The 26852-nt window shown below is 53.8% G+C and overlaps 4 protein-coding genes across 4 annotated transcripts; 2 read left to right on the top strand and 2 right to left on the bottom strand.

The window, feature by feature from the left end:
* Positions 1-49: 49 nt before the first annotated feature.
* LOC129343123 (suppressor of cytokine signaling 5-like) lies at positions 50-6743 on the bottom strand. The gene is made up of 2 exons (XM_054999143.1): positions 6596-6743; positions 50-4429 (listed from the first exon to the last, which is right to left on the bottom strand). Exon 2 carries the CDS (start codon positions 4319-4321, stop codon positions 3125-3127), a length of 1197 nt encoding a protein of 398 aa, XP_054855118.1. The 5' UTR covers positions 4322-4429; positions 6596-6743; the 3' UTR covers positions 50-3124.
* LOC129343006 (translation initiation factor IF-2-like) lies at positions 6436-7467 on the top strand. The gene has a single exon (XM_054998966.1). It carries the CDS (start codon positions 6436-6438, stop codon positions 7465-7467), a length of 1032 nt encoding a protein of 343 aa, XP_054854941.1.
* A 633-nt stretch (positions 7468-8100) lies between these two features.
* Positions 8101-16527, bottom strand: PAF1 (PAF1 homolog, Paf1/RNA polymerase II complex component). Its single transcript, XM_054999640.1, has 14 exons — positions 16388-16527; positions 15038-15067; positions 14860-14952; positions 14417-14538; positions 13693-13759; positions 12842-12943; positions 12020-12125; positions 11667-11735; positions 11097-11200; positions 10361-10477; positions 9942-10070; positions 9390-9495; positions 8965-9052; positions 8101-8827 (listed from the first exon to the last, which is right to left on the bottom strand). The coding sequence occupies exons 1-14, from the start codon at positions 16435-16437 to the stop codon at positions 8394-8396; spliced, it is 1617 nt and encodes a 538-aa protein (XP_054855615.1). The 5' UTR covers positions 16438-16527; the 3' UTR covers positions 8101-8393.
* A 246-nt stretch (positions 16528-16773) lies between these two features.
* MED29 (mediator complex subunit 29) lies at positions 16774-26082 on the top strand. Its single transcript, XM_054999641.1, has 4 exons — positions 16774-17084; positions 24228-24286; positions 24381-24465; positions 24807-26082. Exons 1-4 carry the CDS (start codon positions 16848-16850, stop codon positions 25032-25034), a joined length of 609 nt encoding a protein of 202 aa, XP_054855616.1. The 5' UTR covers positions 16774-16847; the 3' UTR covers positions 25035-26082.
* The last annotated feature ends 770 nt before the right edge of the window (positions 26083-26852 follow it).

The raw sequence follows: 26852 nt of genomic DNA, 5'->3' as shown, positions 1-26852 counted from the left end.
TTGGGTGGTGTATATCCTAATGCAAAACTGAATTTTTTTCCTGGGGGTGGGTGGGAAGAGGCAAACATGCATTTCCAGATAAGATACCGGAAGTGGTACAGCTGCAGCAACTCCTCTGCGCTCACGTGGACGGAGGATAACAAGGCCACCTTCCTGCTCTGCAGGACTGCTCGTGGCCAGCAGCAGCCCGTCCTCCACGGGGGCAGCTTTAGGGCACTGTTGCGAAGGGCCGACCTGAGCCAGGCTGGGCTTGGGGGTCGTTTATTTCACTGGCGCATGGGTGGGATAGCAGGCCAGTGTGATTTTCCCTGTGTCAGGGCCTCACTGGGCATTTCATCAGCCACTGAGAATTGTGTGTGCGAAAGTGCTGTCGAGTTGCCGCCGTCAGCCATTTTAAATTTGCCACAAGGGCCAGGCCTCGATTGCCTGGTGATGCAGGCCTTATCAGGATCTCGTGGCATTCGAATGGCTAAATCCTCCTCTAAAGTGGCACAGGACCCCCAGTTTGGTTCCTCAGAGGAAGGCGAACCGTGATCCTGCCTCGGGCACAACCACCTGGTCGTCCGCTCTCATGGCCTTTCAGTGCTTAAGAATTTCTCTCTATTTAAAGACCCTTTTTAACAAGGAAGAAGCAGGCGCTCTCTCCTCCCCATTCTGTGGTAGATGTGCTAATGGAGGGAGTAGAGTGTCCTGCGTGAGCATTTCCACCCAGAGAAGAAATGACATTCAAGGAAGAGCCGTCACCATTAAGGTGCATTTTACAGCAGCAGGCTTTGAGTCCAGTGCAGCTTAGAGACCAAGATTTTCAGGGTGCCATCTTTCGAAAGTCAGAGCGCCCTTCTTCAGAAACCTTCAGGTGCATTTTAGCGGTTCTCTGGGAGAACCACAAGTGGTTGTTCAAATTAGCCCAGGTTTTTCTGGAGGATAGCCAGCCTCCCCTCCCAGGCTGCTTTGCCACTGTAGCTGCTCTTCCCTGTAGCAGTCAGGCACAGGCAAGTGTCAAAAGGATTCTGTTGCCCCCCCCCCCCGCTTGCTTCACATGAGTAAATGTGGAGGGCCAGAGAGCCCGACTGGTGCCTTAGGCCTATGGCCCAGCTTCTTGGGGGAGGGGAATTCCCTGGCAGCTTCCAGCTGCTGTTGCTGATGCCTGGTCTCTGCTCGTCCTCCCAAGGCCAGGGAGCTGCCCAAAGAGGGCACTTGCATGGTTGGGAGGGCAATGCCTGCCTACCCCAAAGGGAGCTCTAGTTCTCCACGTAAGGTCTGGGGGGGGGGCAGGTTCTCCTCAGCTTTGTTCTTGTTAAGCTCTAGCTTGTTCCTGTTCATACAGGCTCGCCATGGAAGAGGTCTGCAGTGGCGGATTTTCTGGGCCCTTGGCAGGGGTGGTGGTAGGCATCGGCGTTAAAAACTGGTTCCTAAGCAAGTTCCATGCTTTCCTTTTTGCCTGCTTGTCTAGTCTTTAGCATGATGCCAGCAGATGGCATTTTGGGGTGGCTCTTGTGTGGAGAGCAGTGTGTGCAAGAGGGGGATGGCTTTTGACCTGGAAGCTGGAGCTCTGTTCAGCTGCACAACAGGGGTTTAAACCTGGTTGGATTCAGTGTGGGCTTGTGCATTAATTTTTCCAGTCAGGCCCCCAAACATGGGAGCCTTTGCTCTTTGGGTACAAAATGTTCTGCTGCCTGCTGCTGCAAGCAGTGTCTCCCCCCTTGCAAGAGATATTTTGGTGCCTGAGGTGGAAAGTGCAAGCTGGCCCCTTTGTCCCTAATGGGCATTGCCCTGCTGCCATGGGCCATGTGCAGGAGGGGAACAGGGCGTGGACTGCCCTACCACAGCCTGTTCCCCCTTTGAGCTGGGAAGTTTGGAACACTGGTTTGGAAGCGGGGGGGGGGGGGACAAACTCTAGTCTGTGGCACTGCTTGGTAGTCAGAAGTCTCTTATGGGAGTAGAGGAGAGGTGGATGAGAGAGCTTGGGCCTCCCCTGACTGGAGGAATCTTACTGTATTCAAACCCTCGCTGTGGCTGTTCTTGCAGGGCAAACATGCTTGATTGTTGCCCTCATAGCAGACGTCTAAACCACCAGGATCAGCTTCTCAGGAAAGAACAGGGCAGAGTGGGGGCTTCTAGCTGGGGGCAGAGGCCAGCTAGGGCTGCCGTTGCCCTTAGGCAAGCTAACGGAAGCCTGTACAGCCTTCTCTTAGCTAGTTTCTCACTTAGGTTCTCACTTCATTCTACTGAGGGAAATTCAACAGCACTGGAAGCAAAGAGTTCACAATGCACACTTAAAGACACCATTTTCTTTAGAGATGTGCACAGTAGGTGGGGAGAAGCATCTGCCAGCCACGTAGAGGTGTGGGTGTCATGTTCCCAGCGTCCTCTATGCCACCTGCCCTTCACAAAGCACACGGTGCCCTACCTGCCACCGCTCGTTTGACTGATCCGCACACCTGTGTGACTTTGCGGGGACTGGATGAAGCAGGCGGCTGTGCTGGGCCTGAACTGTAACCAAGAGGCTCGCTGTCCTTTCCACTGTGGCCCTCTGGGTAGCTGCCCCCCTAGCTCAGATTGGGGCAGCTCTACCCATACAAGAACAGCAAAAGTTTGGGGGGGGGGAGGATCAGGCCACACACACATTGTGCTTTCTGTCACTCTGTTTCCCATAAGCCCCTGTGATGGTGGCCTTGGGAAGCGAGAAGTGATGGATGTGCGAGGCTTTTGGTGCTGGGGGCGAGGTGGGAATGAAAGGGAAAGGACGAGGCTGGTTGCCTGTGCACCCTCTCAATTTCCAGGCAGCTAGTTCTGCCATGAATTTGTCCTCTGCACCTACCGTGGGCTGGCCTAACTTTTGGGACAGCCCCACCAAAGCTGTCCCAGATCTGGCACAAGGACTCTGCTAAATGGCCCTGTCCTGGGCTGGAAGATCTTGGGGGAGGGTGCACCGAATGCTTCGGGTTTGTGTGCGCGCGTGCGCGCGGTCTGCCTTGGACTTCTTGCTTTTGCTCCTTTACGGGTTTTGGAGAGATGTCAAATGTGGGGATCATAAAAACAACACAATTTTCACAACCGTGGAAAAAACATGGGTGGGGTGGGGGCCACAAGTGTTGATGATTCGGGCGGGCCGATTCCCTGCTCAGGTCCACCAAGTGTCCAGCCTGCGGACCCTCACTCTCTGCTTGTAGTGGTACTCCTTGAGGTATTCCTTCAGGGCGCTGGGGATGGGCAGGTGCCCGATCCCATCGTAAGTGGTGCAGCAGGTCACCACAGCCCGGCAGAGGTGCTGCAAGCTGAAAGGGAACGTGCGGTTCACCGGGATGGAGAGCAGCGGCTCAAAGAACATGCACACACTGGGGTCCTTGTAGTGCTCCAGCAGTCCTGTCACAGTGGGAGCGTGAAAGACACTGGGGTCATGCACATCGAAGCTGAAGTTGTGGTTCCACTGCTCGATGCGGGCGTGGAGGGACCGCCCGTAGCGCCGGAAGCTCACAGAAAAGAGGTAGTCCTCCTGGGCAGAGTCCCGCAGGAGAAACGTGCCCTCTGGCTTCCCTTCCAACAGGGCCTCGGCCTCATAGCGATCCATGACGCCCCAATAACAGGGCAGCTGGGTCAGCTGAAGCAAGTCGGGCACCAGGCAGTGGATATAATCGATCTGTGTGTGCACCCGAAAGCCGTCCCTCATGTCTGGCAGCACAGCACACACGGCTTCCGCTTCCTCCTCCTCGTCCCCTTCATCCGCCACTGTTAGCATGCCCCGGCTGGCCCCCGCCAGTTCATTCATGCCATGGGCCAGCTTGGGCCCTAATTTGTAGAGGGGATTGATTTGAGCTGTGACCTCAAAAGTGTGGATCAGAGCATCTGGCGGGGGCTCCACCCCCTGCTCTATGCTGATGCGCCGCCGCGCTCTCAGGCGATCGTCTTCGTCTTCTGGGGCAGGCGGCCCCAAGGCCTCGTGTTCAGAGACAGGTGCGGTGTGCTGCTTGATAAGGTTCCAGGTGCGGGCCAGCTCCGACCCTGGTGGGAAAGGACAGGTATCCAACATCAGCTCCCGAAGGTGGATCTTGCGCTGGGAGGAAAGGTCAGGCGAGCGGGGTGCACTCTTGAGGGGGAAGCAGTGGCCCACGGCTGCCTGCAGCTTCTGGCGCAAGGAGCGCCCCACCCCTCTGCTGGGCTCTGCTGGACAGGCGCCTCCCCCTACTGAGTCCACCTCCAGGGAGGCACGCCTTTGCCTCTCGGAGGAATGGCTGGGCCGGGCCTTCCGCCTGCCACTGTGCTGCCCTCCGGTGCCTGTGTCTGGCCGCACTTTAGGCCGCGCTCCTCTGTCCTGAGACATGGCTTTACAACTGAGGGTGAAGCTAGAGGAAAAACACACCTGGCAGCATTAGAGAAACGCAGGTGTGCCAGCGGCAGGACATGAGGCTGGGGCTCTGAAGACTTCGACCTGTGCAGATGTAAGAGCGAGAGAGAACACGACGTTAGCCTCCCTCAGTGACCCAGCTTGGTTCATTGCCTTAAATTCACTTTTCCAGGATCTACTTCTGTTCTCTCAGAGTAGAAAACAAAGCGCTTTCTAGGCACCTTCATGTGGGCTATAGCACCCTTTTTTATTTATTTAAAATGCGTTGACTGCATTTTTCTCCACCCCTACCCCCAACCAAAACGCAAAGCTGTTTCAAGAGAAAAATAAAAAATTCAAAGTTACAAATCTTATTTTTTAAAAAAAATTCTGTCAAGGCAGTCTGCTTGTCGCAGTCCCCATGGTATAGTGGGTAGAGTGTCAGGCTCGGATCTGGGAGAACCGGGTTCCAATCCCTCCACCACCACGGGAGCTCACTGGGTCACCTTGCGACAGTCACTCTCAGCCTCGCAGGCTTGTGAGGCTCAAATGCAGGCAAGGCCAGCAGCCACTCTTGAGTTGCCGGTGATGGGGAGAGGGAGGTACAAAGGATGCTCCGCAGGGCCCAGAAGGGTGCCCTGGGCCTTTCCGGAGCTTCCTGGTTTTGAAAAGTTCAGCAGGTGTTTGTTGCTGACTTGCTTTGCCTGCAGCAGCCACCACACGGTAAGGGTAACGTGAACGGGATGAGAGAACACGGGAACAAACTGGGCCCCGCTAGGCAACCCTTGCCCTGGTCACCGGGTCCCTGCTGCATTTCACATGTGCACCCCTCAATCCCTGCCCTCCTCTCTCGCTTCCTTGGTTTTGAAATTTTCACTTCTTTAAAGATTACAAATCATTCCCCTTAGCCCCCAAGTTCTTGGGGTAGCTCATGACATGACAAAATACAAAAGCAGGATCAGTATCTCAACCCATCCAGTGCCCCAGCCATAGCAATTTACGGTGGGGGCAGCCTTTTTTGCATTGGTTAATAGCAAGTGGGTGAGCAGCTAAGCGCAGCCCCATAATCGGAGGGTGCAGGTTGAATTCGCAGCAACAGCAGAGCCCCAAATACCACTAAAACTCCAGATAGCAGCAGCAGCAGCAGCAAACTGGGTTTAATCTGACCAAGAAGGAAGTTGGGCGGCACAGCCACCTTACTCCAAGCCTCCAGTTGATCTCGCCCAGGGGTTTTGGGGAGACGTTAAACAGCACGGGGGAGAAGATACAGCCCACCGCACAAATGCCTCCGGTTCAAGCATTACGGCACCTACGGGCCACCCCTTCTACCAGCCCAGGAGCGCCCCTGGCTGATGGTATCAACCGCCAAGCGAGCTGGAAAACTCTGCAGGGGTGGCCTCCCTGGAGGATGGCATCCTTCAAGGCCACAGAGGCCGTTTCAGTTCCAAACCTCAACCTGAAACGGAGCCAGATGAGGGTTCGGCTGCTCCTTCCACGGGCGAGGATTTCGCATTCCACTCCGGAGCGGCGCAATGCCTGGCGCGGAGGAAGGCTGCTCGGCTCAGGGGCCAGGCGGTGGGGCGAAGCCACCTGCGCGCAGGGCTGCGGGGCTGGGGAGGGAGAGGGCCGCGGCAGAGGCAGCCGCCCTCTGCTGGTGCCTCCGGAGAGGCCACGACTTCGAATAATGGCTTGGTAGCGAAGGGGCAGGATGCAAAGGGAGCCGAGTCCAGTCAGGTCAAGCGCCAGCCCCTGCAGGCCCCGCTCGAATGAAGCCCGGGGGGAATCAGTGGCCTTCTGGAAACCGGCGACTTCTGTCGCCCCTGCTTGAGCCTTCTTTTTGGCCCACAACGTCAGCAGCACCGTGGGCATGTATTCAGAAATTCACCCCCCCACACACACACACACTTTTCTCCTGAAAGGGGCACCCAAAGAGGCTCGCAGCGTTGCTCTCTGCTCTTCCGATTGCAGCCTCACAGCCACAACCCTGCGAGGTAGGTTGGGCTGAGAGGGACCGATGGCCCGAAGTCCCCACGGCGGAGGGGGCGGGCGGGCTCGAACCTGGGTCTCCCGGCTCTAGTCTGCTGCTCCAAGCGCTGCCCAGGCCGGCAGGTATGCGGCGCCCCCCCCCCCCCCGCCCCCCGCTCAGGCCGGGCTGCCCAGGCGCTCCGGGCCCCTCGCCCCCCGCCCCGGGCGTCCCTCGAGCGCTTCTCCCGCGCCTCCGACCGCGCCAGGCCCCCTTTGCGAAGCGAGAGCTGCCGGGCTCCCCCGTACCTGCCCGCCGGCTGGCTCTCTGCACATGCTCAGCGACACTCACGCCGGGGTGGTCTGACGCGCCGGGCGGCTGGATCCGGCCCAGGAGATCGGGGCCCGGGCGGAGGCTGCGGGCGGGCGGGCGCCCTCGAGAGGCCGAGGCCGAGGCCTCTCCCGCCAAGCCCCGGAGGCCTCTTCGGCCGGCCGGCCTGGCCCCCTCCGCTCCCCCAGGCTCCGGCCCGGCCCCCGGCCGCCGCCGCCCCCACCTGCCGTGCGCCCCGTGCCAGGCGCACGATCGCGCCGCGGACGCCGCTGCCAGCCGGAGCCGAGGCCGAGCCGAGCCGAGCGGGCGGCCGCTTCCTGGGTGGTGGCTGCGAACCGGCGCCGAGGAGAGGAAGCGAGAGAGCGGCGAGAGAGCCGCCCCCTCGGCCAGCCTCCCCGGCGCAGCGCCGCCAGCCGAGAGGGAGGAAGGCCGGCCGGCCGTCCGGCAGCCCAGGGCCCCGGCCTCCGGAGCGCGGCAGCGCCCAAGAGCCGTGCGCTCGCCGGGGCGCCCCTCGCCAGCCCATCCGGGCAGGGGGCGCTTCTGCGGGGCCCCGGCCCAGCCCCGCGCCCCCGAGCTCCCGCCCCCTTGCCCGCAATGGGGAGGGGGGCCCTTCTGCGGGCGCCCCCAGCGAGAGCCAGCCTTTGGCAGCCCTCTGCAGCCTGCCCAGCCCCGGCCCAGAAACACCATTCTGGGCTGCGTTGCTGCCTTCTCCCCGAACCCCCCTTCCTGCAACGGGCGCCCCCTTCTCCATTGCATCCTTGGCAGCCCCTGGGATAGGCTGCGCCCTGACGGTGCCTGGACCAAGGTGACCCAGCGGGGACTGGAACCCTCGACCCCCACGAACCGCTAGTCTACACTGGCCCTCAACGCCCCCTTTCTTGTCCTGTGTGCAGCTGGAGGAACCTACGCTCAGCCAGGGCAAGGGGGAAGAGACCTCCCAGACCCCTCTCCGTACAATACGTTGATTGACAAGAGCAAGATTCAGGTCCAAGAGCACCTTAAAGACCATCTAGATTCCCCGGGTAGGAGCTTTCCAGAGTCGAAGCTCCCTTGGTCAAGTTGCCCGAGAATACGTGAAGGCTCCAACAGAGAAGGAACCATCTCCAAATTATGCCCACAAGCACGGATCCCCCCCCGCCCCCTCCCCAGCATGCCCAGCCTTCATTCTGTTTCCTCCACCCCACCCCTTTCGGTCAAGGTACAAAGTCATCTTTTTCTGTGTAGATGAGTCTCTGAGTTCATGGAGACCCATCTCTTTCCTGGGCAGCTTCTATGAATGGAAAGCAACCCATTAAAAAAGGGCCGTGGGCGATAGCCGTCGCCCGGTGGTCGCCTACATGTAGTCACCCCTTCACCACGTGGTTAAGTTGCCCCACTCTGCGGCATGCCAACCCCGCCCCCCCACCAGGTGCTCTGTACATCCCTCTGATGCAAACAAAGGAAAGTTACTCTGAGATGTCAAGAACCTTGGCATGGGAGAGAAAAGGGGCAAAACCAACACTTTATTTCCATACAGGACACTTATGTACAGCCGAGAGCAGAAAGCCCAGGCGGGGGAAGCAAAGGGCCCCAGCCGCCCCCGCCTCCCCTCCAGCCTTTCCAACACTCAGTCCCCACAACAGAGGAGAGCGGCCCAGGAGGGTCCTTGTCCCTGCCACCTCCTCCTCCGTGCCTAGAAGGGACGAGGGAAGCAGCCAGACTGCCGGGCAAAAGAATGTCCCCCTCCCATCAAGGGTCCCGCTCCAGACCAAAGCGCCGGGCAGCATGAAGGCAGGCTCAGTCACTCTCGCTGCCCTCCTCGCTCGACTCAGAGGCGGCTTCGCTGGCGCTGGCCTCCCCCTCCTCCTCTTCATCATCCTCGTGGTTGGAGTGGTCGCTGCCACTGAGGAAAGGACTGCGACTGCCGCGGCGCTGCTGGCGCCGGCCTTCCTCCTCTTCCTCCTCCTCCTCCTCGCTGCCGCTCTCCTCCTCCTCGTCCCCTTCAGGGCGGCCTCCTTCCTGCTCAGAGTCCTCCTCGTCGTCATCGTCACTGCCGAAGATCTCCTCCTTGTCTCGGGCTGCGCGTTCATCCTCCTCGCTCTCCTCCTCCGCGCCTGCCCCCTCCACCTCGCTGGCCTCGCGCTCACTCTCGCTGGCCGAGCGGCCCTCCTCCTCTTCTTCCGCCTCGCTGGCTTCCTTCTCGCTCTCACTGCCCTTCTCCTGCTCTTCGTCTGGGAAAGTGAAACAGAGACAGGGAGATAGTAAGAGGCTAAAAGTGAAGTTTTCTGGGATAAAAAAAGACAGAAGGGCAGAGGAAAGGCAATAGAGGAGGAGAGGAGCCCAAGAGCATGGCTGCCCTGAGCGGTACCTGAGCCTTGGGCCTCTTTGCCCATGTCCATCTCTTCCTCCTCTTCCTCCTCTGGCTCGTGGTTCTCCAGCTGGGCTTTGCGGGCTTCCTAGAAGGATCAAATACGGAACATGAAGGGGCCAAATGGCAACCAAATCCCTCAGCACTGGCCTCCCAGGGCATTGTCTCCCACAAGCTGCTGCCCAGACTGCCTTACCTTTGGGCAGAGATTATCTGAGAGGCATCAGGACTCGATTCTGCCTCAAGCATCCGCAATTTAGCAGGGTGCTGGCTCCCAGGCCACAGTAGCTCCCTGATTTTTGAACCCCTGCCCATCGAACGAGGGCTGTGGTATTCCCCACCCCCACCCCGACTCCTTTTCTAGGTCTCTAAACAGAGATACTCAAGCACTCGGGGAAGGGGGGGGTGTTCCACTGAAGCCCTACCTGAGCCTCGAGCTCTTTCTCGTTCATGTCTCTGTGCTTCACCACCAGCACAGCATTGGTGCCCGACTGAACCCCGGCCTTGGCGCGTCGCTTGCTCAGCCGCACTCTGGGATGGAAAGAGAGCAGCAGGGTTAGACAGAGTGAAATGAATGCTCTCTCTGCCCGCCCCCGCAGGACAGGGCCTGGACTGTAACGGACCACTCTGCTCGCATCAACATGTTTCTTCAATGCAGAGTTCTGCATGCCTTGGCAGCTGACTACATGGTTCTCCAACACAGGTGGCAGCATTTCCCCAGGACAAGGTCAGTCAACTGCCCGGGAGGATTCCCACCCCTTAGGACCAACGCAAAGCCTGCTTTCACTCAACACAAGGTGGAATTGGGACCCAGCACCTCCAGGGAATCAAAATCCGGTGGCTGTGGGAGGTGCTGCCCACTAGCCAGCTGGACTTGCGAGTGCCTGCTGTGGCACGAAAGGCCAGCTCCAAACTGGTTGCCTTCCTCGTCCAGCACCTCTTCCCTAGTTGCCAAAGCCTCTGATCCACCACCTCACCTGGTCTCCAGTTCATTGTAGTAGACCCCGTCACCCTCGCGGAAGATGAAGAAGTAGTTCTCCTCGTAGCCCTTGCTGGCCTTGTTCTTCACGTTCCAGTTATACTCCCGGGCAATCTTATATTCATACCTGGGGAGAGAAGAATTAGTGGCCCAAAGCCCCCTGCAATGGAAGCCCACCCAGAAGGTAGCCACAAACCTCCCCCGCACGTTTCCCAAATAATTTTCAAAGAAGTTTCTCATTTTCATGCTTGTGTTGCTCTTTGCTTGTATCTTTTCAAGCCCAACTGATTTGTATCCCTACAGCCAGCAGAAGGGGACTCCTCCCAATGGCCAGATTAGGGTTTCTTGGGAACCGGGGGGGGGGGGATTTTTTCAATCCTTGCTTTCTTGACCAAACTCCAAAATCCAGCCACATACACATCCTCAGGAGCGTAATCCATTTCCTCCTCCTGGTCGCGTTTCCTCTTCCGCATCGTCTCATCCACCGGAAGGAAGTAGGCCACAAACTGGTTGCCTTCCTCGTCCATCATGCCCCTGAAAGTGGGGGAAGGTTTGGGGGATTAATTGGCCAAAAGTCATCAGGTACACGCAATTTAGTCAATTGGGGGCCAGGGAGAAGATTTCAGGTGGGTGTGTTGTGAGTCAACCAAAACTGACACACACACAAGGATAGAATTTTCCACTGAACATCTTTTCAGCATCCCAGCAAACAGCCAAATGCTTCTTTAGCTGAATAGCCACTTTATTCCACCAGCTTGAAGTACTGCTGTAATGGCTGGTCATACTAACTTTTCACTGCTGGCTTTACAGTTAACACTGGATCGTTTTAACACATTTCTGTAATCTGCAGCCAAATTAAGTTTTACTAAAAGCATGGGGTTGTCATATTTTGAAAAAATAAAATAATAAAAGAAAACAGGCCGCAGTTTAGGATGCTGCCAGTTCAAATCTCTCTCCTGCCGCAAGCTCATGAGGAGGCTTTTAGGGCGAGCCCCGCTCTCTGGGCCCCAGTGCCCCACCTTTAAGAGGGGCTTAATTATGCAGGCTGACCTTTCAGGGCCAGATAGTAACGGGGACGCGAAGCACTCCAGAGGCTGGGAGTGCCACATTCATTGCTGATCGGTCTTGGAAGTGTGGGGAGTGGGTGGGGTACCTGATCATGGCCTGGGACATCATCTCAAGGGCAGCAGCCCCACTGGTGTCCTTGGGCGCTGGGTCAGAGTCAAAGATGACCTGAGCACAGGGGTTGATCCACATCTGGACAAAGGAGAGAAGAACTGTGAGGTTTCCAGTGGAGTGAGGAAGCACAGCTGGCCTGGCCAGCGGATGGGAGGGGAATCCTGCTCCCATCGTACCCCCAACCTCTCCATGATCCACCCAAACGGGCCCTGACCATATTCTGCTCTTGGATGAGGGCCAGGGAGGAGAGACTCGGGGATCCTGAGGCCAAACTTTAACCATTAGCTCTTACTCTTTTCTCTATGTTCTTTTACGATCTGCCCTGTTTCTTCTCAAAGCCTCACTGAATTAAAAAGCGGGGGGTGGGGGGCAAACCACATACGAGAGATTTGTGGCAACAGCACAGGAGGTTGCTTTATGAGCACTGAAATGAGAGCTTTGGAGTGCTAGTCCAAGACCCCACCCTCCGGCTGCCTGGAGGCCTAACATCTCCACCCCCCGTTTCACTTCCATTCTTTTCTAACTCTCCTCAATTTTCTCTTACCTTGAAGTCAGGGAACACGGGCATGACCTCTACCGGAGTAACCCGAGGCTTGCTGTAGTGCTGAGAAATCTGGAGACGGAATTCAGCATTATGAGGAACTGGAGGGGGGGAGAGGGAGATGGACACAGGCAGCCCCTCCCAAGCCTATAGATCTCTCCCCTCCCCACCAAAGCAACAGCCAGGTTGCATACCCAGAAGAGGCTCCCCCAAGGAGAAATGTTCAAAGAAACCCGTTTGGCTTGCAAGGATCCAGCCTTCTGAGTTTGTGGGCAGCATTTCCCCCCTGCATGGAGTTCTCTTTCAAGACTGCCCCACTTGGACACCCTTGCAAGTTCCCTGAGAGGCTAGCTCACCGATTTCTGAGCATCCTCAAAAGTCTTCTCAATAGCTGCAATTTGACTGTCTCTGTCCTTGTAGATTTCCTCCTCTGTAAACTGCTGCTTGACAGACACGCCAATCCTGAGTGAGAGACGGAAAAGAGAAAAAGAATAATTTGGGAGGGGATAAAGCAACTTGGGGGAGAGAAGGCGGGCACGGTGTAGCCCAGTCTCATCAGATCTCGGAAGCTAAGCAAGGTCAAGACTTGGATGGGCGACCACCAAGGAAGATTGTGCAGAGGAAGGCACTGGCAAACCACCTCTGCTTCTAACTTACCTGGAAAGCCCCTTCCTGAGGTTACCGTAAGTCGGTTGCTATTTGAGGGCACACAGACGCACACAAAGCCACTTGGACCCTCAGCCATTTGGGAGAAACGAGGGGGAGGATCCTTTGAGACTACCTGCCGCAGGAGGCTCAGCCGTCCCTTCCCCATTAGCTCTCCGGTGCCAGAGGGCTTTGGTTCCTGGTCTCAGATTTGGGGACATTGGTCGGCTGTTCCACATTTTGGGTACCTGAATGTTCGTAAGACTGCTTTGGGTTGCAGGTTGCCTGGACCAGCGTTTTAGGGAAGATAAGCTTGCTAGAAACTGTTCCATGAGTAAGTGACAATGGTGCATGCTGGGAAGTGGCCCTGCAAGGGCCCTGGCACGGCTCTCCAGGGGCACGTGTTCACACACAACTTTGTGGTTGCTGACCCTCCCTGTGTCTGGTTTTGTGTATCTGCCAACTAGAAAAGTACTGAAGAAGCTTCACAGATAAACAGAAACGTCACACATGTGCAGAACATTTATACTCACTTAACCTCTGGCTTCTCGTTGGAGACACCATAGCGGTTGAACTCGGTGGAGATGTATTCGGTTTTCCGCATCCACGGCACCACCTTGGCATGCTGCTGGGATCTGGGGGGGCGGGGGGAGCAAATAAACAGGGCATGGGTCAGTGGGACCTTCAACTCACTCTAGAGACCATTTCTGGCTAGTGCAAGCCAAGAAAAATTCCGCTGCCAGGATTTGCTGTCTCTAGCTCTTATGGCTTAATAAGAATGGACATCAAATATAACTTCTGGGGTGGGGAGGCTTGGAACGTTTTCCTCCTTCCTCTGATTAAGAGAGGCGAGATTTGCAAAGTCTTTAATGGCTTCACTGACATAATTTGTCATTCTGTACTAAGAACTTCTACGTTTGTAAAGTATATCCAAGCCCTGACGCCTGCCCTCTCCTTTGCCATCTGGGGCCATTTAGAGCTTGTGTAGCGCTGGCGGGTCAGGCGCTGGACAGGAGAACTCAGTAGCAAGCTGGACCCTGCTCAGAGTGGAAAACGGTCTGCATTCCACCGACAGAAGGCAGAGAGGCTGGCAACTAACTCTAGGTGGAAAAGGGGGAGCCACACAGGCAAAAGTCTAGCAGAGCAGAGTAGGGAAGGCGTTGAACCAATCAGAGGGGGAAGGTTGTTCCCTATACAGGGAGACGCTTGGAATAAAACAGCAACGGCCCAGTCCATGGGGGCAGCTACAGAAAGAAAACAAAGGGAGAAAGCACATGATAGGAGTCTCAAGGGCCCAGCAGGGATCCCGAAAGGTGCTTTCTCATGGCTGACCACAGTCAGAGACTAGCAGGGTCGACATCATTGTGCAGGGGAGAAGCAGTACCTTTTGGAACTGGTTGGCGCTTGGATCTCCTCCTCCAACAGCTTCTCATCAGCAGGATCTAGAAGGACTACAGGAAGCAAGAGAGAGTGCGCCCACAGTAAGGGACAGCACGGCTGCCATTCCCCCACCCCACCCCCTGACTAAGTGCTAGGGGGTGTCTGCAGCTGTCAACAGCTGGGCCTGGTTTTTGCAGTAAAAATCTCAATAACAGCTCAGTTTGGAGCCCAAGATAGCCAGCCTTATGAAAACATCCTTATTATGGATTATTTTTTGTTTGGTTTTTGACTGAGCTTAAGCATGGCAGATTGTGTATAGAAATGAGTCTTGCATAGTTTTGAGAGGCCTACAATTTAATAATAAATAATATATAATATAGTAACATTCAATTTATATACCGCTCTTCAGGACAACTTGATGCCCACTCAGAGTGGTTTACAAAGTATGTTGTTATTACTGCCTCAACAATCACCCTGTGAGGTGGGTGGGGCTGAGAGAGCTCCGAGAAGCTGTGACTGACCCAAGGTCACCCAGCTGGCTTCAAGTGGAGGAGTGGAGAATCAAACCCGGCTCTCCAGATCAGAGTCCCACGCTCTTAACCGCTACACCAAACTGGCAGTGAGGGTTCCCCGTGCAAAAGACGCAGCACCGCCACACACAGTTAAGCACAACCCTGAGGCTGTCACTGGAGTGCACCGACAACTTCCCCAGACTCCATGACTCTCACCATTGGGGTCAATGCGGTACGTGTCAGGGTTGATCAAGTCTATGGTGACCCCCAAATCGGGCTCTGTCAGCAAGTCGTGTTTGTGCTGCTTCTCTAGAGAGGTGGCCTTGTATTGGACAAACCTAGATGCCAGCGGGAAAGAACAAGACGTTTCAGTCCGCAGAAGATGCCCAACCAATAACCAGAGGGCCATATTCAAAAATAACAAATAAGCTCAGTTTGACACTCAGCTAAATCGCACAAATCTTGTCTGATTCAATCTACATAAAAAAACATTCAAATAGACACAGTATTGCTTTCTGTTGAAAAGTCTGCGGTCACTGTCCATGGACAAGGAGAATGTAAAAGAATATGCCTCATTGACCTTTTCGTCCCCCACCCAATTCACCAACTTAATCATCACAGTGGCCCCGTGAAGCGGCCTCGGCTGCAGGCCCCCTTACCTGTTCTGGTCAAAGGGGTAGGTGATGAACTTGGGGTCAAAGGGAATGTCAGGGAGGCTGTTGCCATACTTCACTCGACACACCACCCCTGACCTGCAAAGAGAGGAGGAAAAGGTAAGCCCAGCAGTTCCGCTCTAAGAAGGGGACAGGAACGAGGAGACGGAGAGGGGGCTCTTACCTCTCAGGGAGCGTCCGGTGGGAGTTGGGCCTGCAGAAAGTAAGACAGGACCTGTTATCCTTGCTGGCAATTCCCAAGGGTCCTAGAAATACCACTGCTGAAGACGTTAAGGGGCAGCTTCAAGAAAGTACTGCAGCAAAGACCAGGCAAGGACTCGGAGCCCCTAGTTTGAGTCACGCTTCCACTATGAGCCCACTGCCCACTGGGCAAAGATGTTGTTTTCTCGCAGCCATCTCCCCTGCCCGCCCCCCGCAATATGGGGGTGATTATGCCACATTATCTTACATGGGTGTTGTAAAAATTACGACATACAAAAAGTGCTTATTAGAGAGACCTACATAAATGCTTAGAATTATTAGTAGTTACTAGTAGGAGACCCCTCCCCCAAAGAGCCCTACTATATCAACCGGAGACCACGCAGAATGACAAGACAATCCAGTGCTTCTCTGATATTCAGACACACTGTTTAAGAACATGGAGGTTCCATCTAGGGATCAGGGCCAATGATAATAGCGTGCTTATGTACATCCCTTCTGGACAGATTAGTGCCCACCCAGAGCGGTGAACAAAGTCAGTGTTGTTATTATCCCAGCTGGGGAGCTGGGCTGAGAGGAGTGGCTGACTCAAGGCTGCCTGCTGAGCTCATGGCTGGAGTGGAAGTCGAACCAGCAGAGTGCTCGTTTACAACCCAACCACGTAACCACTCTGCTACAGCAGCTCTCAATAACCATCGACAGACCTCCCTTTCTTGTTTCCCACAAAGTATCCAATCGTTTAAAAGCCGAGTCCTGCAAGGTCAGACCCCAAAGCCTGTCTAATCCGGTATCCTGTTTCCAAGACAGGTGGGGCTGCGGCTCAGGATTAGAGCATCAGCCTTATACGCAGGCGGTCCCAGGTTCAATCCTAGGCATCGCCAGTTAAAAATGTCGCACAGCAGTTGAGGCGAACAGCTGCTAGCAGTCAGAGTAGGCCGTCCTGCTCTAGCTAAACCAGCGTTCTGACCTGACTAGAAGGCAGTTCCGTGGGTATTCAGGCATTCCCAGGAAGCCCGCAAGGAACACACAGCAGCGGCGGCCCTCTCCTACTGCTTGTACCCAGTATTTGATGGCTGGAGGTATACTGCCTCTGATCATGGAGGTGCCACCCAGCAGCCATGGCTAACCATCTCCCTTAGGCCAGTGTCATCGTAACATCTTGTGTTGGTGAGTTCCGTAAGTCTCGACAGAAATGAAAGCCCAGGGCACCCTCCTCCATCCCGGACCTCTCATCCTCCCCGCAGCACTCATCAGGGGACCCAGGCGTCCGGGAGCCCATCCCCCCCGGGGCACCCGAACGGCGTGACGTCAGTACCTGTGGCCCGGCTCCTCCCGCTGCGCCTGGGTCTGGATGGTGGGCGCCATGGCTATCGGCGAGCACCGACAGGCGCCCGTGGGCGGGGCTACGAGACACTTCCGGCCGCGTTGATGAGCCTCCTGGGAAACGTAGTTCGGCACCCTAGGCGCACTTCCGGTTCACGCCGACTGGTACGGGGGCGGCACGACGGGGGACTTAAAGCAGGCTTTTATTGCGGGCAAAGCGGAGAAGTTGCGTCTCGGGGCGGAACGGACCACCACTTTCGCCAGAGATGGGGCCTGCAAAGCACACTGGGAAGGCCCGCAGCCCACCGCGCTTTGCACACTGGGAGACGTCCTGACGAGGCGCACTGCATGCCGGGTAGACGCTCCCGTATAGTCAGTTCGCTGCGCACTCTGAGAGGCGCCGTCTCGCGTTGCATGCTGGGAGTGGTAGTTCCCGGAGGCGGGAAGGGAAAATGGCGGCACCGCCTCAGCAGCAGCAACAGCCACTGGCTCAGGCTCCGGCTCAGGGGGCGCCTCCCGCCGCCCCTGGGGTGCCTGCCGGGCAACAGCCGCCGGCCCAAGTCGCAGCAGCAGCTGGGGCCCCTCAACTGCAGGCCTCATCCGGGCTCCAGGTGGCCGCGCAGGCGCAGGACTTCGACCCGGTCCAGCGATTCCGCCTCTTGCTGCCGCAGCTCAAGGAGAGCCTGCAGGTGAGGTGGGCGGGGCCAGCGGCTCGAAGGGCGGGGCCTGGTTTCCAGGGAGACGGGGCCTAGGCAGTTGCTATGGCACCTGGACGGGGCAAAAGTGAAGCCAGCAAATGGGCATTTAAGTTTTTACTATTATTTATATTTTAACACTTAAAAAAATTAATGCTGAATATTAAGATGATCTTCATTTTGATATTAATGTCACTTGGTGTTAAATATTAAAATGATATTAAATCATTAAATTAATTTAAAATAATTTTATTTCATTGAAGCTCAGGGGGATCTTGGTAAGGATGTGTAAGGGATTCCCAGTTCAGAAAATCCTCTCACGGTGTGTGCAAACCTTCTCTGGCTTGGGGGATTCCTGGAGCTTCCTTTTCTCAGGGACTCTATGGTATACCATAGAGTCTGACCTCTGGAGCTGGCTTTTTTGTCCAAGGGAACTGATCTCTGTAGCCTGGAGAACAGTTGTAATTCCAGATAAACTCCAGGCCCCACCTGGAGGTTGGCAGCTTGAGTGCAAATGTGTTTTGGTATCGGCGCAATCAAGAACTTGGTACTCGCCATTTTCAGAGCACTTAGCACATTATCTTGAAATTCTAACAACATCCTTGCAAAGTAAGCTAGTGTTATTGTCAGTGCTGTTGGGACGTTACAGCAGTCCTGGAGTAAGCAGAGGCCAGTGGCCCCAGCAGGTCCTGCTCTGCTTAGGCCTGGGTCCTGGGATGTGGTAGCCATGATGGTGGGTGTCAGAGGGCAGACCTTATGCCACTGCCCACCTCATGGGACCTCTGCCCTTCGCTTGCTCCTAGTTGCCAGGCTGCAGCCATGCTGATGACCCTGCTGCAGTCGTGCCTACCAAAATGTAACAAAAAGGTCTTGCAAAAACAGGTCTGGCTCAGGCTTTGGTGAGTCTCTAGGCAGGAACAGAGGTCAGAAGCTGAGCGGCAGCTGTTATGAAAATCCATACAAGCAGCGACAGCGGGAACATCTTTTTTTTTCTCAACTCCCCAGTTGAGATCCAGGCCAGATTTAACACTTCTAAATCACAATATTTTAAATTGATTTTAATATTTTGAATTGATTTAAAAGTTTGAATCAGAGTTTTTAAATTTGAATCTGAGTTTTTAATAAAATGTTTTTTGAAGAGAAACCTATTTTAAAAGATACCCAAAGGTACTTATCATGGATTAGGAACGTCAAGCTGCAGGCGTTCAAACTAACCACTAGATGGTATCTCACCCCACTAAATCTTGAGATGGTAGAAGGGATATGGCATGAGTGGAATTTTTTTACGTTGTTGGTGGTCATGTCCAAAAATTCAAGTCTTCTGAAATACAGTTAGGAAAATAATAGTAAAGAGTCCATTAGCACCTTTAAGACTAACTAACTTTATTGTAGCATAAGCTTTTGAGAACCACAACTCTTTGTCAGATGCATCTGACAAAGAGAGCTTTGGTTCTCAAAAGCTTATGCTACAATAAAATTGGTTAGTCTTAAAGGTGCTAATGGACTCTTTACTATTTTGCAACTACAGACTTAGATGGCTGTCTCCTCTGGATCTAGGAAAAGAATAGAGTCTGTAATTAGTAACAATATCTGAAGTAATTCTGTTAAACTTCTGGAATAACTCACCTGTACCAGCTCCCAGGAAAGAACTAACAGCACTTCTGTTGATGGCAGCAAAATTCTTAATAGCACAGTTGTGGAAATCAAATAAATTACCAACTATATCACAATGAAAAAACAAAATCTGTGACATGATAGTAATGAATAAAATACCAGACCGAGTAGCAATAAATGACAATCCAAGCTTTCAAGCCAACTTCTTAGAAAAGTGGTTTCTGAAGGTTCGAAACTGGGCGGTAATTGGCTGGATCAACCGGATCTAATGATGGGGGTTTTTTTAAATAAGGGTCACACCGCTGCCTCCTTCAATGAGCCCAGGAAAAACCCCGCAGCTCAAAGACAGATTAATGATGCCAGCTGAAGGGGCCCAAATTCCAGCACTGCTGGCTTTCACCAGCCGTGACGGGCACGGGTCCAGTGGGCATGTGGCAGGCTTCACAGAACACAGGACCCTACCCACCTCATCCTGGGAGAGTAGCCTGAAGTGGCCCAATATCAACCCTGAAGGCGGCCAAGGGGCCTCTAGTTCACGTACTGTCTCAAGCGTTGCAGGCAGATCCCGGCGGAGAGACAAGATCTTGTCCTCAAAAAAGCTTCCAAATACCTAACAGCTTAATGTCTAATTAACATTTTTTTCTTGTCCCCTGTGAGAGGGACGTTAATGACCGAATTACCCTAGATCCAGAGGAGTTAGCCGTGTTAGTCTGTAGTAGCAAAATCAAAAAGAGTCCAGTAGCACCTTTAAGACTAACCAATTTTATTGTAGCATAAGCTTTCGAGAATCAAGTTCTCTTCGTCAGATGCATGGTACAGAATTACCCTAGACAGTTGTGCCAGGCAGGAGCTTGCGGACGCAATGGAAGCCATGTAATAATCTCTTTTTGCAGCTTTTACTGCTATCTCATAGGCTTTCATAAACATCCTATAATATGTTCTTGACGCTTCATCATGAATCCACTGCCACACTCACTCTAGCCGTCTCAGCTCCTGTTTAAACCACGGCAGCTCCTCGGTATCCCAGGGGGCTTCTTTGGTTTGGGCACGGAGAAGGTGACGGGGAGCGATCTCATCGATGGCTTCAGAGAGACAGATATTCCAGTCCTCTACCAGCTCATTTAATGAGCCACCAGGGGGCATTGGATCCCGCAGGGCGTTCTGGAAACCAATCAGATCCATTAGAGCCCATGGGTGAGCATAAATCTGCTTGTGGCCCAGATGGGGGGGGGGCGAGGTGCCCAGCCAGACCGTCAGAAAGAAATGGTCTGACCACTGCACTGCTATTGGCACATCCAGATCCATCTGTATCCCCATCCCAAAGATCAAGTCCAGCATGTGTCCTGCTCGATGCATGGGAGCCGAAACAAACTGGGAGAGTCCCAGTGCCACCATGGATGACACTAGGTCCACGGCCCGCGAGGAGGCAGCATCATCAGCATGGACATTGAAGTCACCTAAGACCAGGAGTCGAGAGTGTTCCAAAGCCCGGCTAGCTACCACTTCCAGCAGGTCAGGCAAGGCAGCTGCTGGTGCGCTGGGCAATCGGTATACCAGGCAGATAGCTATACTCTCCTCAGCATCCCATGTCAGGGCCACACGATCAGTGCCAGAAATCTTTGGTGCAGGGAGTGGCCTGATGGAGAAAGACTCAATGAGCACCCCCACCCCAGCCACCATCCCAAGACTGATGAAGGACCGAGAATCCTAACAGTCCTCTAACTCTACAGACAGGAAAACAGGCTGGGTGATTCGTGGACTGCTCAAGGTCAAGCAGGCTCCCAGACTGGGGAGAGACTGCAACAGGAATAAACTCCTCTCGTTCTCAGTTTCCCACCCCGGGTTCAAATAACAGAATCACCCCAACAGCATCAGCTTCAGCTGCAGGGGGGTATTAAATATGACAAGTGATCAAAATTGACCCCAAACAAAGATTAGTATAATCAGTATCAAGGACATTTCCATAAACAATGCCATAGGGTAAGGAAATACAAGTTTACAAAGACATAGCATTAGCAAGGATCCAACACATCGTTGAAGAAATGTTGAAACAGAACATAAGCAATTCTAGGGCTGACATCAGACAACATGAAGCACAGGTAGCTCATAGGAGCACATATTTAGAGCAACGGATAGTACATAAGGCAACATAGTGGTGTGAAGTCTATGGTCCCTAACTCATTAGTGAAGCATCTGAGACTCCCTCCCTACAATACAGCTCTCCTATCTGAGTAAAAAGCCTTTTTGAATAATTGGGTTTTGCATCATTTGTAGAAAGCCAGGAGAGTTGCGGGGGGGGGGGGGGTCTCCTGACCTCCTCAGGCAGGTTGTTCCACAGGGCAGGGGCCACCCCAGAGAAAACCTGTGTATGGGCTGCTGTTGATTTCGCCCATGTGCAGACAGCACCTGCAGGAGACCCTGATCAGATGAGCAAAGCTGCCGTGGAGGAACATAGGGAGGGAGGCGGTCCCGTAGGTATGCCGGACCAAGGCTGTGAAGAGCTTTGTATGTGATAACCAATACCTTGAACTGAGCGTAGTAGCTGATAGGTAACCAGTGGAGTGACTGCAGAATGGGGGTGAAGTTCATGCTCCTGCTTGCTCCTGATAGCAGTCAAGCTGCAGCGTTTTGCACCAATTGGAGTCTCCTAGTTAATTTGGATGGGAGACCAATGTATAGTGCATGACAGTAGTCAAATTTTGATGTTACCATAGCATAGATCCAGGTAGCCAGGTCGGCCGTGTTGCGGTAAGAAGCCATCTGCCAGGCTAGAGTGAGGTGGCAGAAAGCATTTTTTGTGGCCTTGTTTTTCTAGTAGTCGTGCTGGATCCAGTATAACCCCTCGGCTCTTAACCGAGTCTGCAAGGGTGAAACTAACTCCATCGAAAGTGGGGAGTACTATGTCCTTCAAGATCTCTGCCTTCCCAACAAGCATCACTTCCGTCTTGTCTGGGTTCAATTTCAGTTTGTTATTTTTCAGCCATTTCACCACAGCTGTCAGGCAGCGATCTAAGATTTCTGCTGCATCCTGTGGGGACCTGGATAGCGAGATACAGAGTTGGGTGTCATCTGCATATTGATGACATTCAACTCCATAGCTCCATATATTAAGTTCAGCAAAAATAACATCATAACATTCGATTTATATACCGCCCTTCAGGATAACTTAACGTCCACTTAGAGCGATTTACAAAGCATGTTGTTATCATCCCCACAACAATCACCCTTTGAGGTGGGTGGGGCTGAGAGAGCTTTGGAGAGCTGTGACTGACACAAGGCCACCCAGATTCTGACCCCGTTCTCCAGATCAGAGTCCCATTGCTCTTAGTCACTACACCAAATTGGCTCAATACAAAATGCATTTACATTGATGGTTGCCTTCCTCAAAATCTATATAAGAATGAGACCCTCTTTGATACAGAGAGAGGCTGAAGGCCAAGAAGTTGCCCCAGGCCCAAAATGGGGGGCGTAGCAGAGACTGGACCAGGTCCAAGCCTTCAAGATTAGGTTGTGCATATGCTGGTCCACACTTTCTTTCTTGGCTTTGGGACCATGAGTGGGTATTAAACGACCCTTGAGGTGCTGCATCCACTTCACAAACACGCGACATATTTGGCCGGCAGGCTCACCTCTGCAGAGCCCTTCTAGCTCACAACGCAGCCCCCGTTCCTTCCCTTGCTTGCTCATGTGCAAACATGTGGCTTTTTTTAAAAGCCGTTTCCAAGCTCCAGCTGTTTTATTTTTAACAACACAAGAACCAAACGGAAGCGCTTGACTCCTTCCAAAGGAATGAAGTGTCAGGCTTTGGCGTAAATATACAAAATGCTGAAATACACATTTTTTTGTGGTGGGGTTGAGCAAAGAAAGCCAACCAGGATCCCAGGGCTGGGTGTGGAGTTGAGGCTTCTCCCATGGGGCCAAGGCTTCCGGTAAATGACTCATGGGGGGAGGGGGGACTTCTATCCTGGGGTCAATGTCTCCTAAATGCTTGAAAATGAAACGGAATGGGACGGGACTTTGCTCTTTCCCTGCTCCGTTTGCTTCCACGCTGCCAGGAACCTGCAGGCTTTCGTTTTCCAGGATCTGTTTTGTTTGATTTGGTTCGAAAATACTAGTTTTGCCCTCTGTTTCCTGACCTTATGGAATCTTGGAAATGAAACTGAGCCTTTCAGAGTTTTAGCGTCCCTTCCAGCAGCTCTTTGCTCATTGGTGAGACCTCAGGGTAGTTCACTGGTAGGGTTGCCAGCTCCAAGTTGGGAAATTCCTGGAGATCTGGGGGGGAGAAACCTGGAGAAAGTGGGGTTTGGGGAGGGAAAGGGCATGGCGTAATTCCATAGAGTTCACCCCCAAAAGTAGCCATTTTCTCCAGATGAACTAATCTCTGTGGCCTGGAGACCAGTTGTGATTCCGGGAGATCTCCAGCCACTACCTGGAGGCTGGCAACCCTATTCACTGGCCTACCCTGGACCTCTGGTTTTGCCCCTGTGTGAAATGGGGCACAGGGGACCCAGTCTCCTTTGGAATGCCCCGCCTGATCCCCTGACCAAAGGATGTCAAAACAAGGCTTGCTCAGCCCTTCTGTTTCAGTGCATTGATGTTTGATGCTTGCTTTGGGGGGAAGAATTCAGCTCTGCTGCAGTGCCTCTGAGAACATGCAGAATGCCTCGTCCATGCAGTTGTGTAACCCCAGCCAGGCAGTAGCTGAAAGGACCCTCATTCAGAAGACCTGCATCAGTCTCCCATACCAAAGCTATTAGCATTTATTTCCTTCCTACGTTTTTGTCGTGGCTTGGAATCCCAAAAGACACACACCCTGGTCTGCTTAGCTGCCTCTTCAGGGAGGGAACACGCAGGCTTCGGAGTAAACCAGGCTTGTGTTTGCTGCAAACAAACTCTAGCTTGTGAGGTCTGACTACAGCCTGCGTTGACGGTTCTTTCGGAACGAGGAGCATGGCCTTTCAGGCAGGCTCGATCCTCTGCAATCTCTGCTCTATACATGTTGGTTTGTTTTTCCTTAACCACAATAGAGCTCCATACATAAACCATGGTGAAGGATTGCCCTTAAACCAAGAAGATGAAGCCATGGCTTGAAGAGGGTTTGCAAACCCTGGCTCGTATTCACCAATGTTAAAATTGGTAGATTTGCCTCAAGCCAGCCATGGTTAGGGTAGCTGCCAGTGTTCTCTTCAGGTAAGATGCCAAGCAGGTGTCACTTTTGCTGGGCTTAACCAGGGTTAGCACTGCTTCGGCCCTTGCTGCTGGGCTGCAGGCACAGGGCCAAGCTGTGTTTTTCTGCCTAGCCTCCTGCCCTCACTGAGCCTCTGACCCTGCTGGTCTCTGGTGCTTCAGCTGACCATCTTGAAAACAGGCTTCCGTATTCATTTTAGGCTCCGTTGCATGATTTAAGAAACTGTCAGTGCAGCCAGTTTGCCCCCCCCCCCTTGAGCTGGGCTGCTAAGCCTGGCGCCTGCCCCTCTTTGCACTGCTGCATTGTCAGTACGATCCGTCTCTCTCTGTTTCCAGAACCTGATGAAAGTGGCCGCTCAGAACTTCGTTCAGAACACAAACATCGACAGTGGACAGTAAGTTTCTGCCGTGGGGTGTTGCTTTCCTCCCAAGCGTGTGCTCAGGTGTGCCCCTCTTCCCCGTGGGAAACTGATTCCCTGCTCTTTTCAGGAAAAGTACGGATGGGCCAGTGCAGCGAGTAGACAAGACCCTGGAGGAGTTCTATGCCTTGTGTGACCAGCTGGAGCTGTGCCTGGTGAGTATCTCTAGGCAGGAAATGCAGCAATTCCCCGTTGGTGAGGGAGGGGGCAGAGGACTGACAGGAGCGAGACCTTCGTTACCGTGAGACATGGGGAATGCATCGAAGCGATGCACTGATGGTGGCTTTCAGAGGTGGCTTTTTAAGCAAAGGGGACCCCTCAAGCTCATGCAAGAAAGGCCTGGCAAAGCCATAGGAGCCTCCCTAGAGAGGGGCCGCTTCCTCTGGGCCTCAGGTGCAGGAGGCACCCGCTTAGCTCCTGCCTGTTGGGTGAAAGAGTCTGATCCAGCGAGGCGGTCGCTCAGCTCTCACCTTTTGCTCTTTCTCCTCTTCCTCAGCGCCTGGCCTACGAATGCCTCTCGCAGAGTTTCGACAGCGCCAAGCACTCCCCGACGCTCGTGCCGACGGCCACCAAGCCAGATGCTGTCCAGGCGGAGAGCCTGCCCTACACCCAGTACCTCAGCATGATCAAGTCCCAAATCTCTTGCGCCAAGGACATCCACAATGCCCTCCTGGAGTGCTCCAACAAGATCACTGGCAAGGTGCCCTCCCAGGGCGTCTTGTAGCCTGCGGCTTGCTCAGACGTTCCTGGCTTGCCGAATGGACTTGCACATCTGGCTCCATTCGATCCATAATAATTGTGTGAACTGCAGCTCATGAGTTTCTCCTGGAGCCAGATGGCTCATCCCCTCTGCTGCACGGGCACCTCTTAAAGGGAACAGCGTTTGAGGGCAGTCCCGTGCCATGAGCCCAAAACCTCAGCCTCTGCCCATGTTCAGGAGGAAGACACGTACCGACTTCCAAACTGTGCAGCTTGCTCCAGCCAGGGTGTGGGGAGCAGGGCTTCCTTGCACGGTCGCTTTTTCTTTTCCCAGGGTGGGTGAGAGAGCACAATAGCCTGCATGTTTTGATTATCAAATGCAGATTCCTGACTTTGGATCTTTCTGAACCATTGCAAGGCATTAAGTAGAAATTATCCCAAGGTTAATTAAATCTGTTCCTGGGCTTCGGCCCCGCCTCCTTCCTTGCTACTGTCAAGTTTCCTCTCCTGTTCAGAGATTGTAGGAGATGCTTCTCGCTTGGCGCAAGAAACAAAATCGAAGCAACTGTTTTTAAGAGCTCAAAGCAGGTTGCAGCGTCAACCCACAAAATAGAAATTTGTTGGCGGGGGGGGGGGGGGGTTCGTTTGTATAGCACACCATCTTCATTTCTCCTTCAGGTGGTGCTGTGGGTGTGGGTGTGGGTGTGGGTGTGGGTGTGTGACTCTGCATTACGTGTCGGTTTCATTTTGTGTGAGCCCCTGAGTTGGAGGTCTGGCCCGGCAGGGAGCCCCCGGAAGGAAGTGTGTCACGGCGCAAGCACTCTGACACAGCCCCCGTTGTTTGCTTCTCCTGTTGTGCAAGTCTTCGCAGTAGTGACGGGCTTTGCTTCCTTTCGCAGGGTGTCTGTCTGTTGTCTGCCTTTTACTTTTAAGAGCTGGAAGTCTGTTGCTGGTCTCTTTGGTCCGCAGGCTGTGAAGGTCTGTGGGCCTTGTACGTGGTTTCAGTGAACAGGAAAGAGAGTGTTGCTTTGTTTTCTACTCCCTCTCTCCCAAATAAAATTTTAAAAACCCTTGTTCTGCCTCTCGCCATCCACAATTCTGTTGCATCAGAACATGAATTCCCTCCTGGACCAACCTGGGGTCTAGCACTATATTTCCATCCTTGCAACCAGGGGAACTCCTAGAACTCACAAGAAAGACGTTGGCATGAGGACCTGTGTCTGCTACTTGGAGATATGCTGCCCTTGAGCATGGAGGTTCCATTTAGCCATGGTGGAGTTATTGGTAGGCCTAACCTCCCCTGAATTCCCCTGGCCAGCCACTTTTAAATCTGAGCTCAAGGGCTTGCTGTGGAAGTGTGTGTGTTTGAGAAGACTTGCACAGAGGTGCCTACAGGAATCTGAATATAGATAGCCCTTAAGTGCCTGAGTTGGTAAGACGTGCAACGGCTCAGAAGCACCTAAGTCCCAAGGGTCCTGGTATGCAGAAAGTGACCTCTGCCCCTCCCCCTGCGCAACACCTCTTAAGAAGACTTGGTGCTGTGCGGAAGAGAGAGCCGAGGCAAGATCCAGGCCTGCTGACTGTTGTGGTCTCGATGAACAGGGCCCAGGAGGCCACAAGCTGGGGAGAGGCAAATCGAGACGGGGTTTGGTGGCAGCTTTGTAAGCGCGTTGGGAGTGAGCTTGCTGTCTCTTGCAAGACCCTTACAAGGCAGGCAGGCAGGCAGGCGCATCCCTGGGTGCAAAGAAGAGGCTGCGGCTTGAGCAGATCCAAGGTTGCTTTAGCATCTCGACCTTCTGCTGTGAAGCTGTGGTCCTCAGACGGTGGGCCTAGCCGTGACTTT

This window comes from Eublepharis macularius, chromosome 15 (genome assembly GCF_028583425.1).
Source record: "Eublepharis macularius isolate TG4126 chromosome 15, MPM_Emac_v1.0, whole genome shotgun sequence".
NCBI lineage: Eukaryota > Metazoa > Chordata > Lepidosauria > Squamata > Eublepharidae > Eublepharis > Eublepharis macularius.
The sequence above is the reverse complement of the archived record's forward strand: the minus strand, read 5'-3'. Positions and strand labels throughout refer to the sequence as shown.

Bases quoted from the DNA above. Each gene is read 5' to 3' on its own strand.
- LOC129343123 (XM_054999143.1), bottom strand. From the start codon at position 4,321: ATGTCTCAGGACAGAGGAGCGCGGCCTAAAGTGCGGCCAGACACAGGC.
- LOC129343006 (XM_054998966.1), top strand. From the start codon at position 6,436: ATGCGGCGCCCCCCCCCCCCCCGCCCCCCGCTCAGGCCGGGCTGCCCA.
- PAF1 (XM_054999640.1), bottom strand. From the start codon at position 16,437: ATGGCGCCCACCATCCAGACCCAGGCGCAGCGGGAGGAGCCGGGCCAC. The intron at 11,736-12,019 runs GTGAGCTAGCCT...TTCCGTCTCCAG, and splicing joins TTGAGGATGCTCAGAAATCG to ATTTCTCAGCACTACAGCAA. The intron at 9,496-9,941 runs GTGAGGTGGTGG...TTTCCATCCCAG, and splicing joins TACAATGAACTGGAGACCAG to AGTGCGGCTGAGCAAGCGAC.
- MED29 (XM_054999641.1), top strand. From the start codon at position 16,848: ATGGCGGCACCGCCTCAGCAGCAGCAACAGCCACTGGCTCAGGCTCCG. The intron at 17,085-24,227 runs GTGAGGTGGGCG...CTCTGTTTCCAG, and splicing joins AGCTCAAGGAGAGCCTGCAG to AACCTGATGAAAGTGGCCGC. The intron at 24,287-24,380 runs GTAAGTTTCTGC...TGCTCTTTTCAG, and splicing joins ACAAACATCGACAGTGGACA to GAAAAGTACGGATGGGCCAG.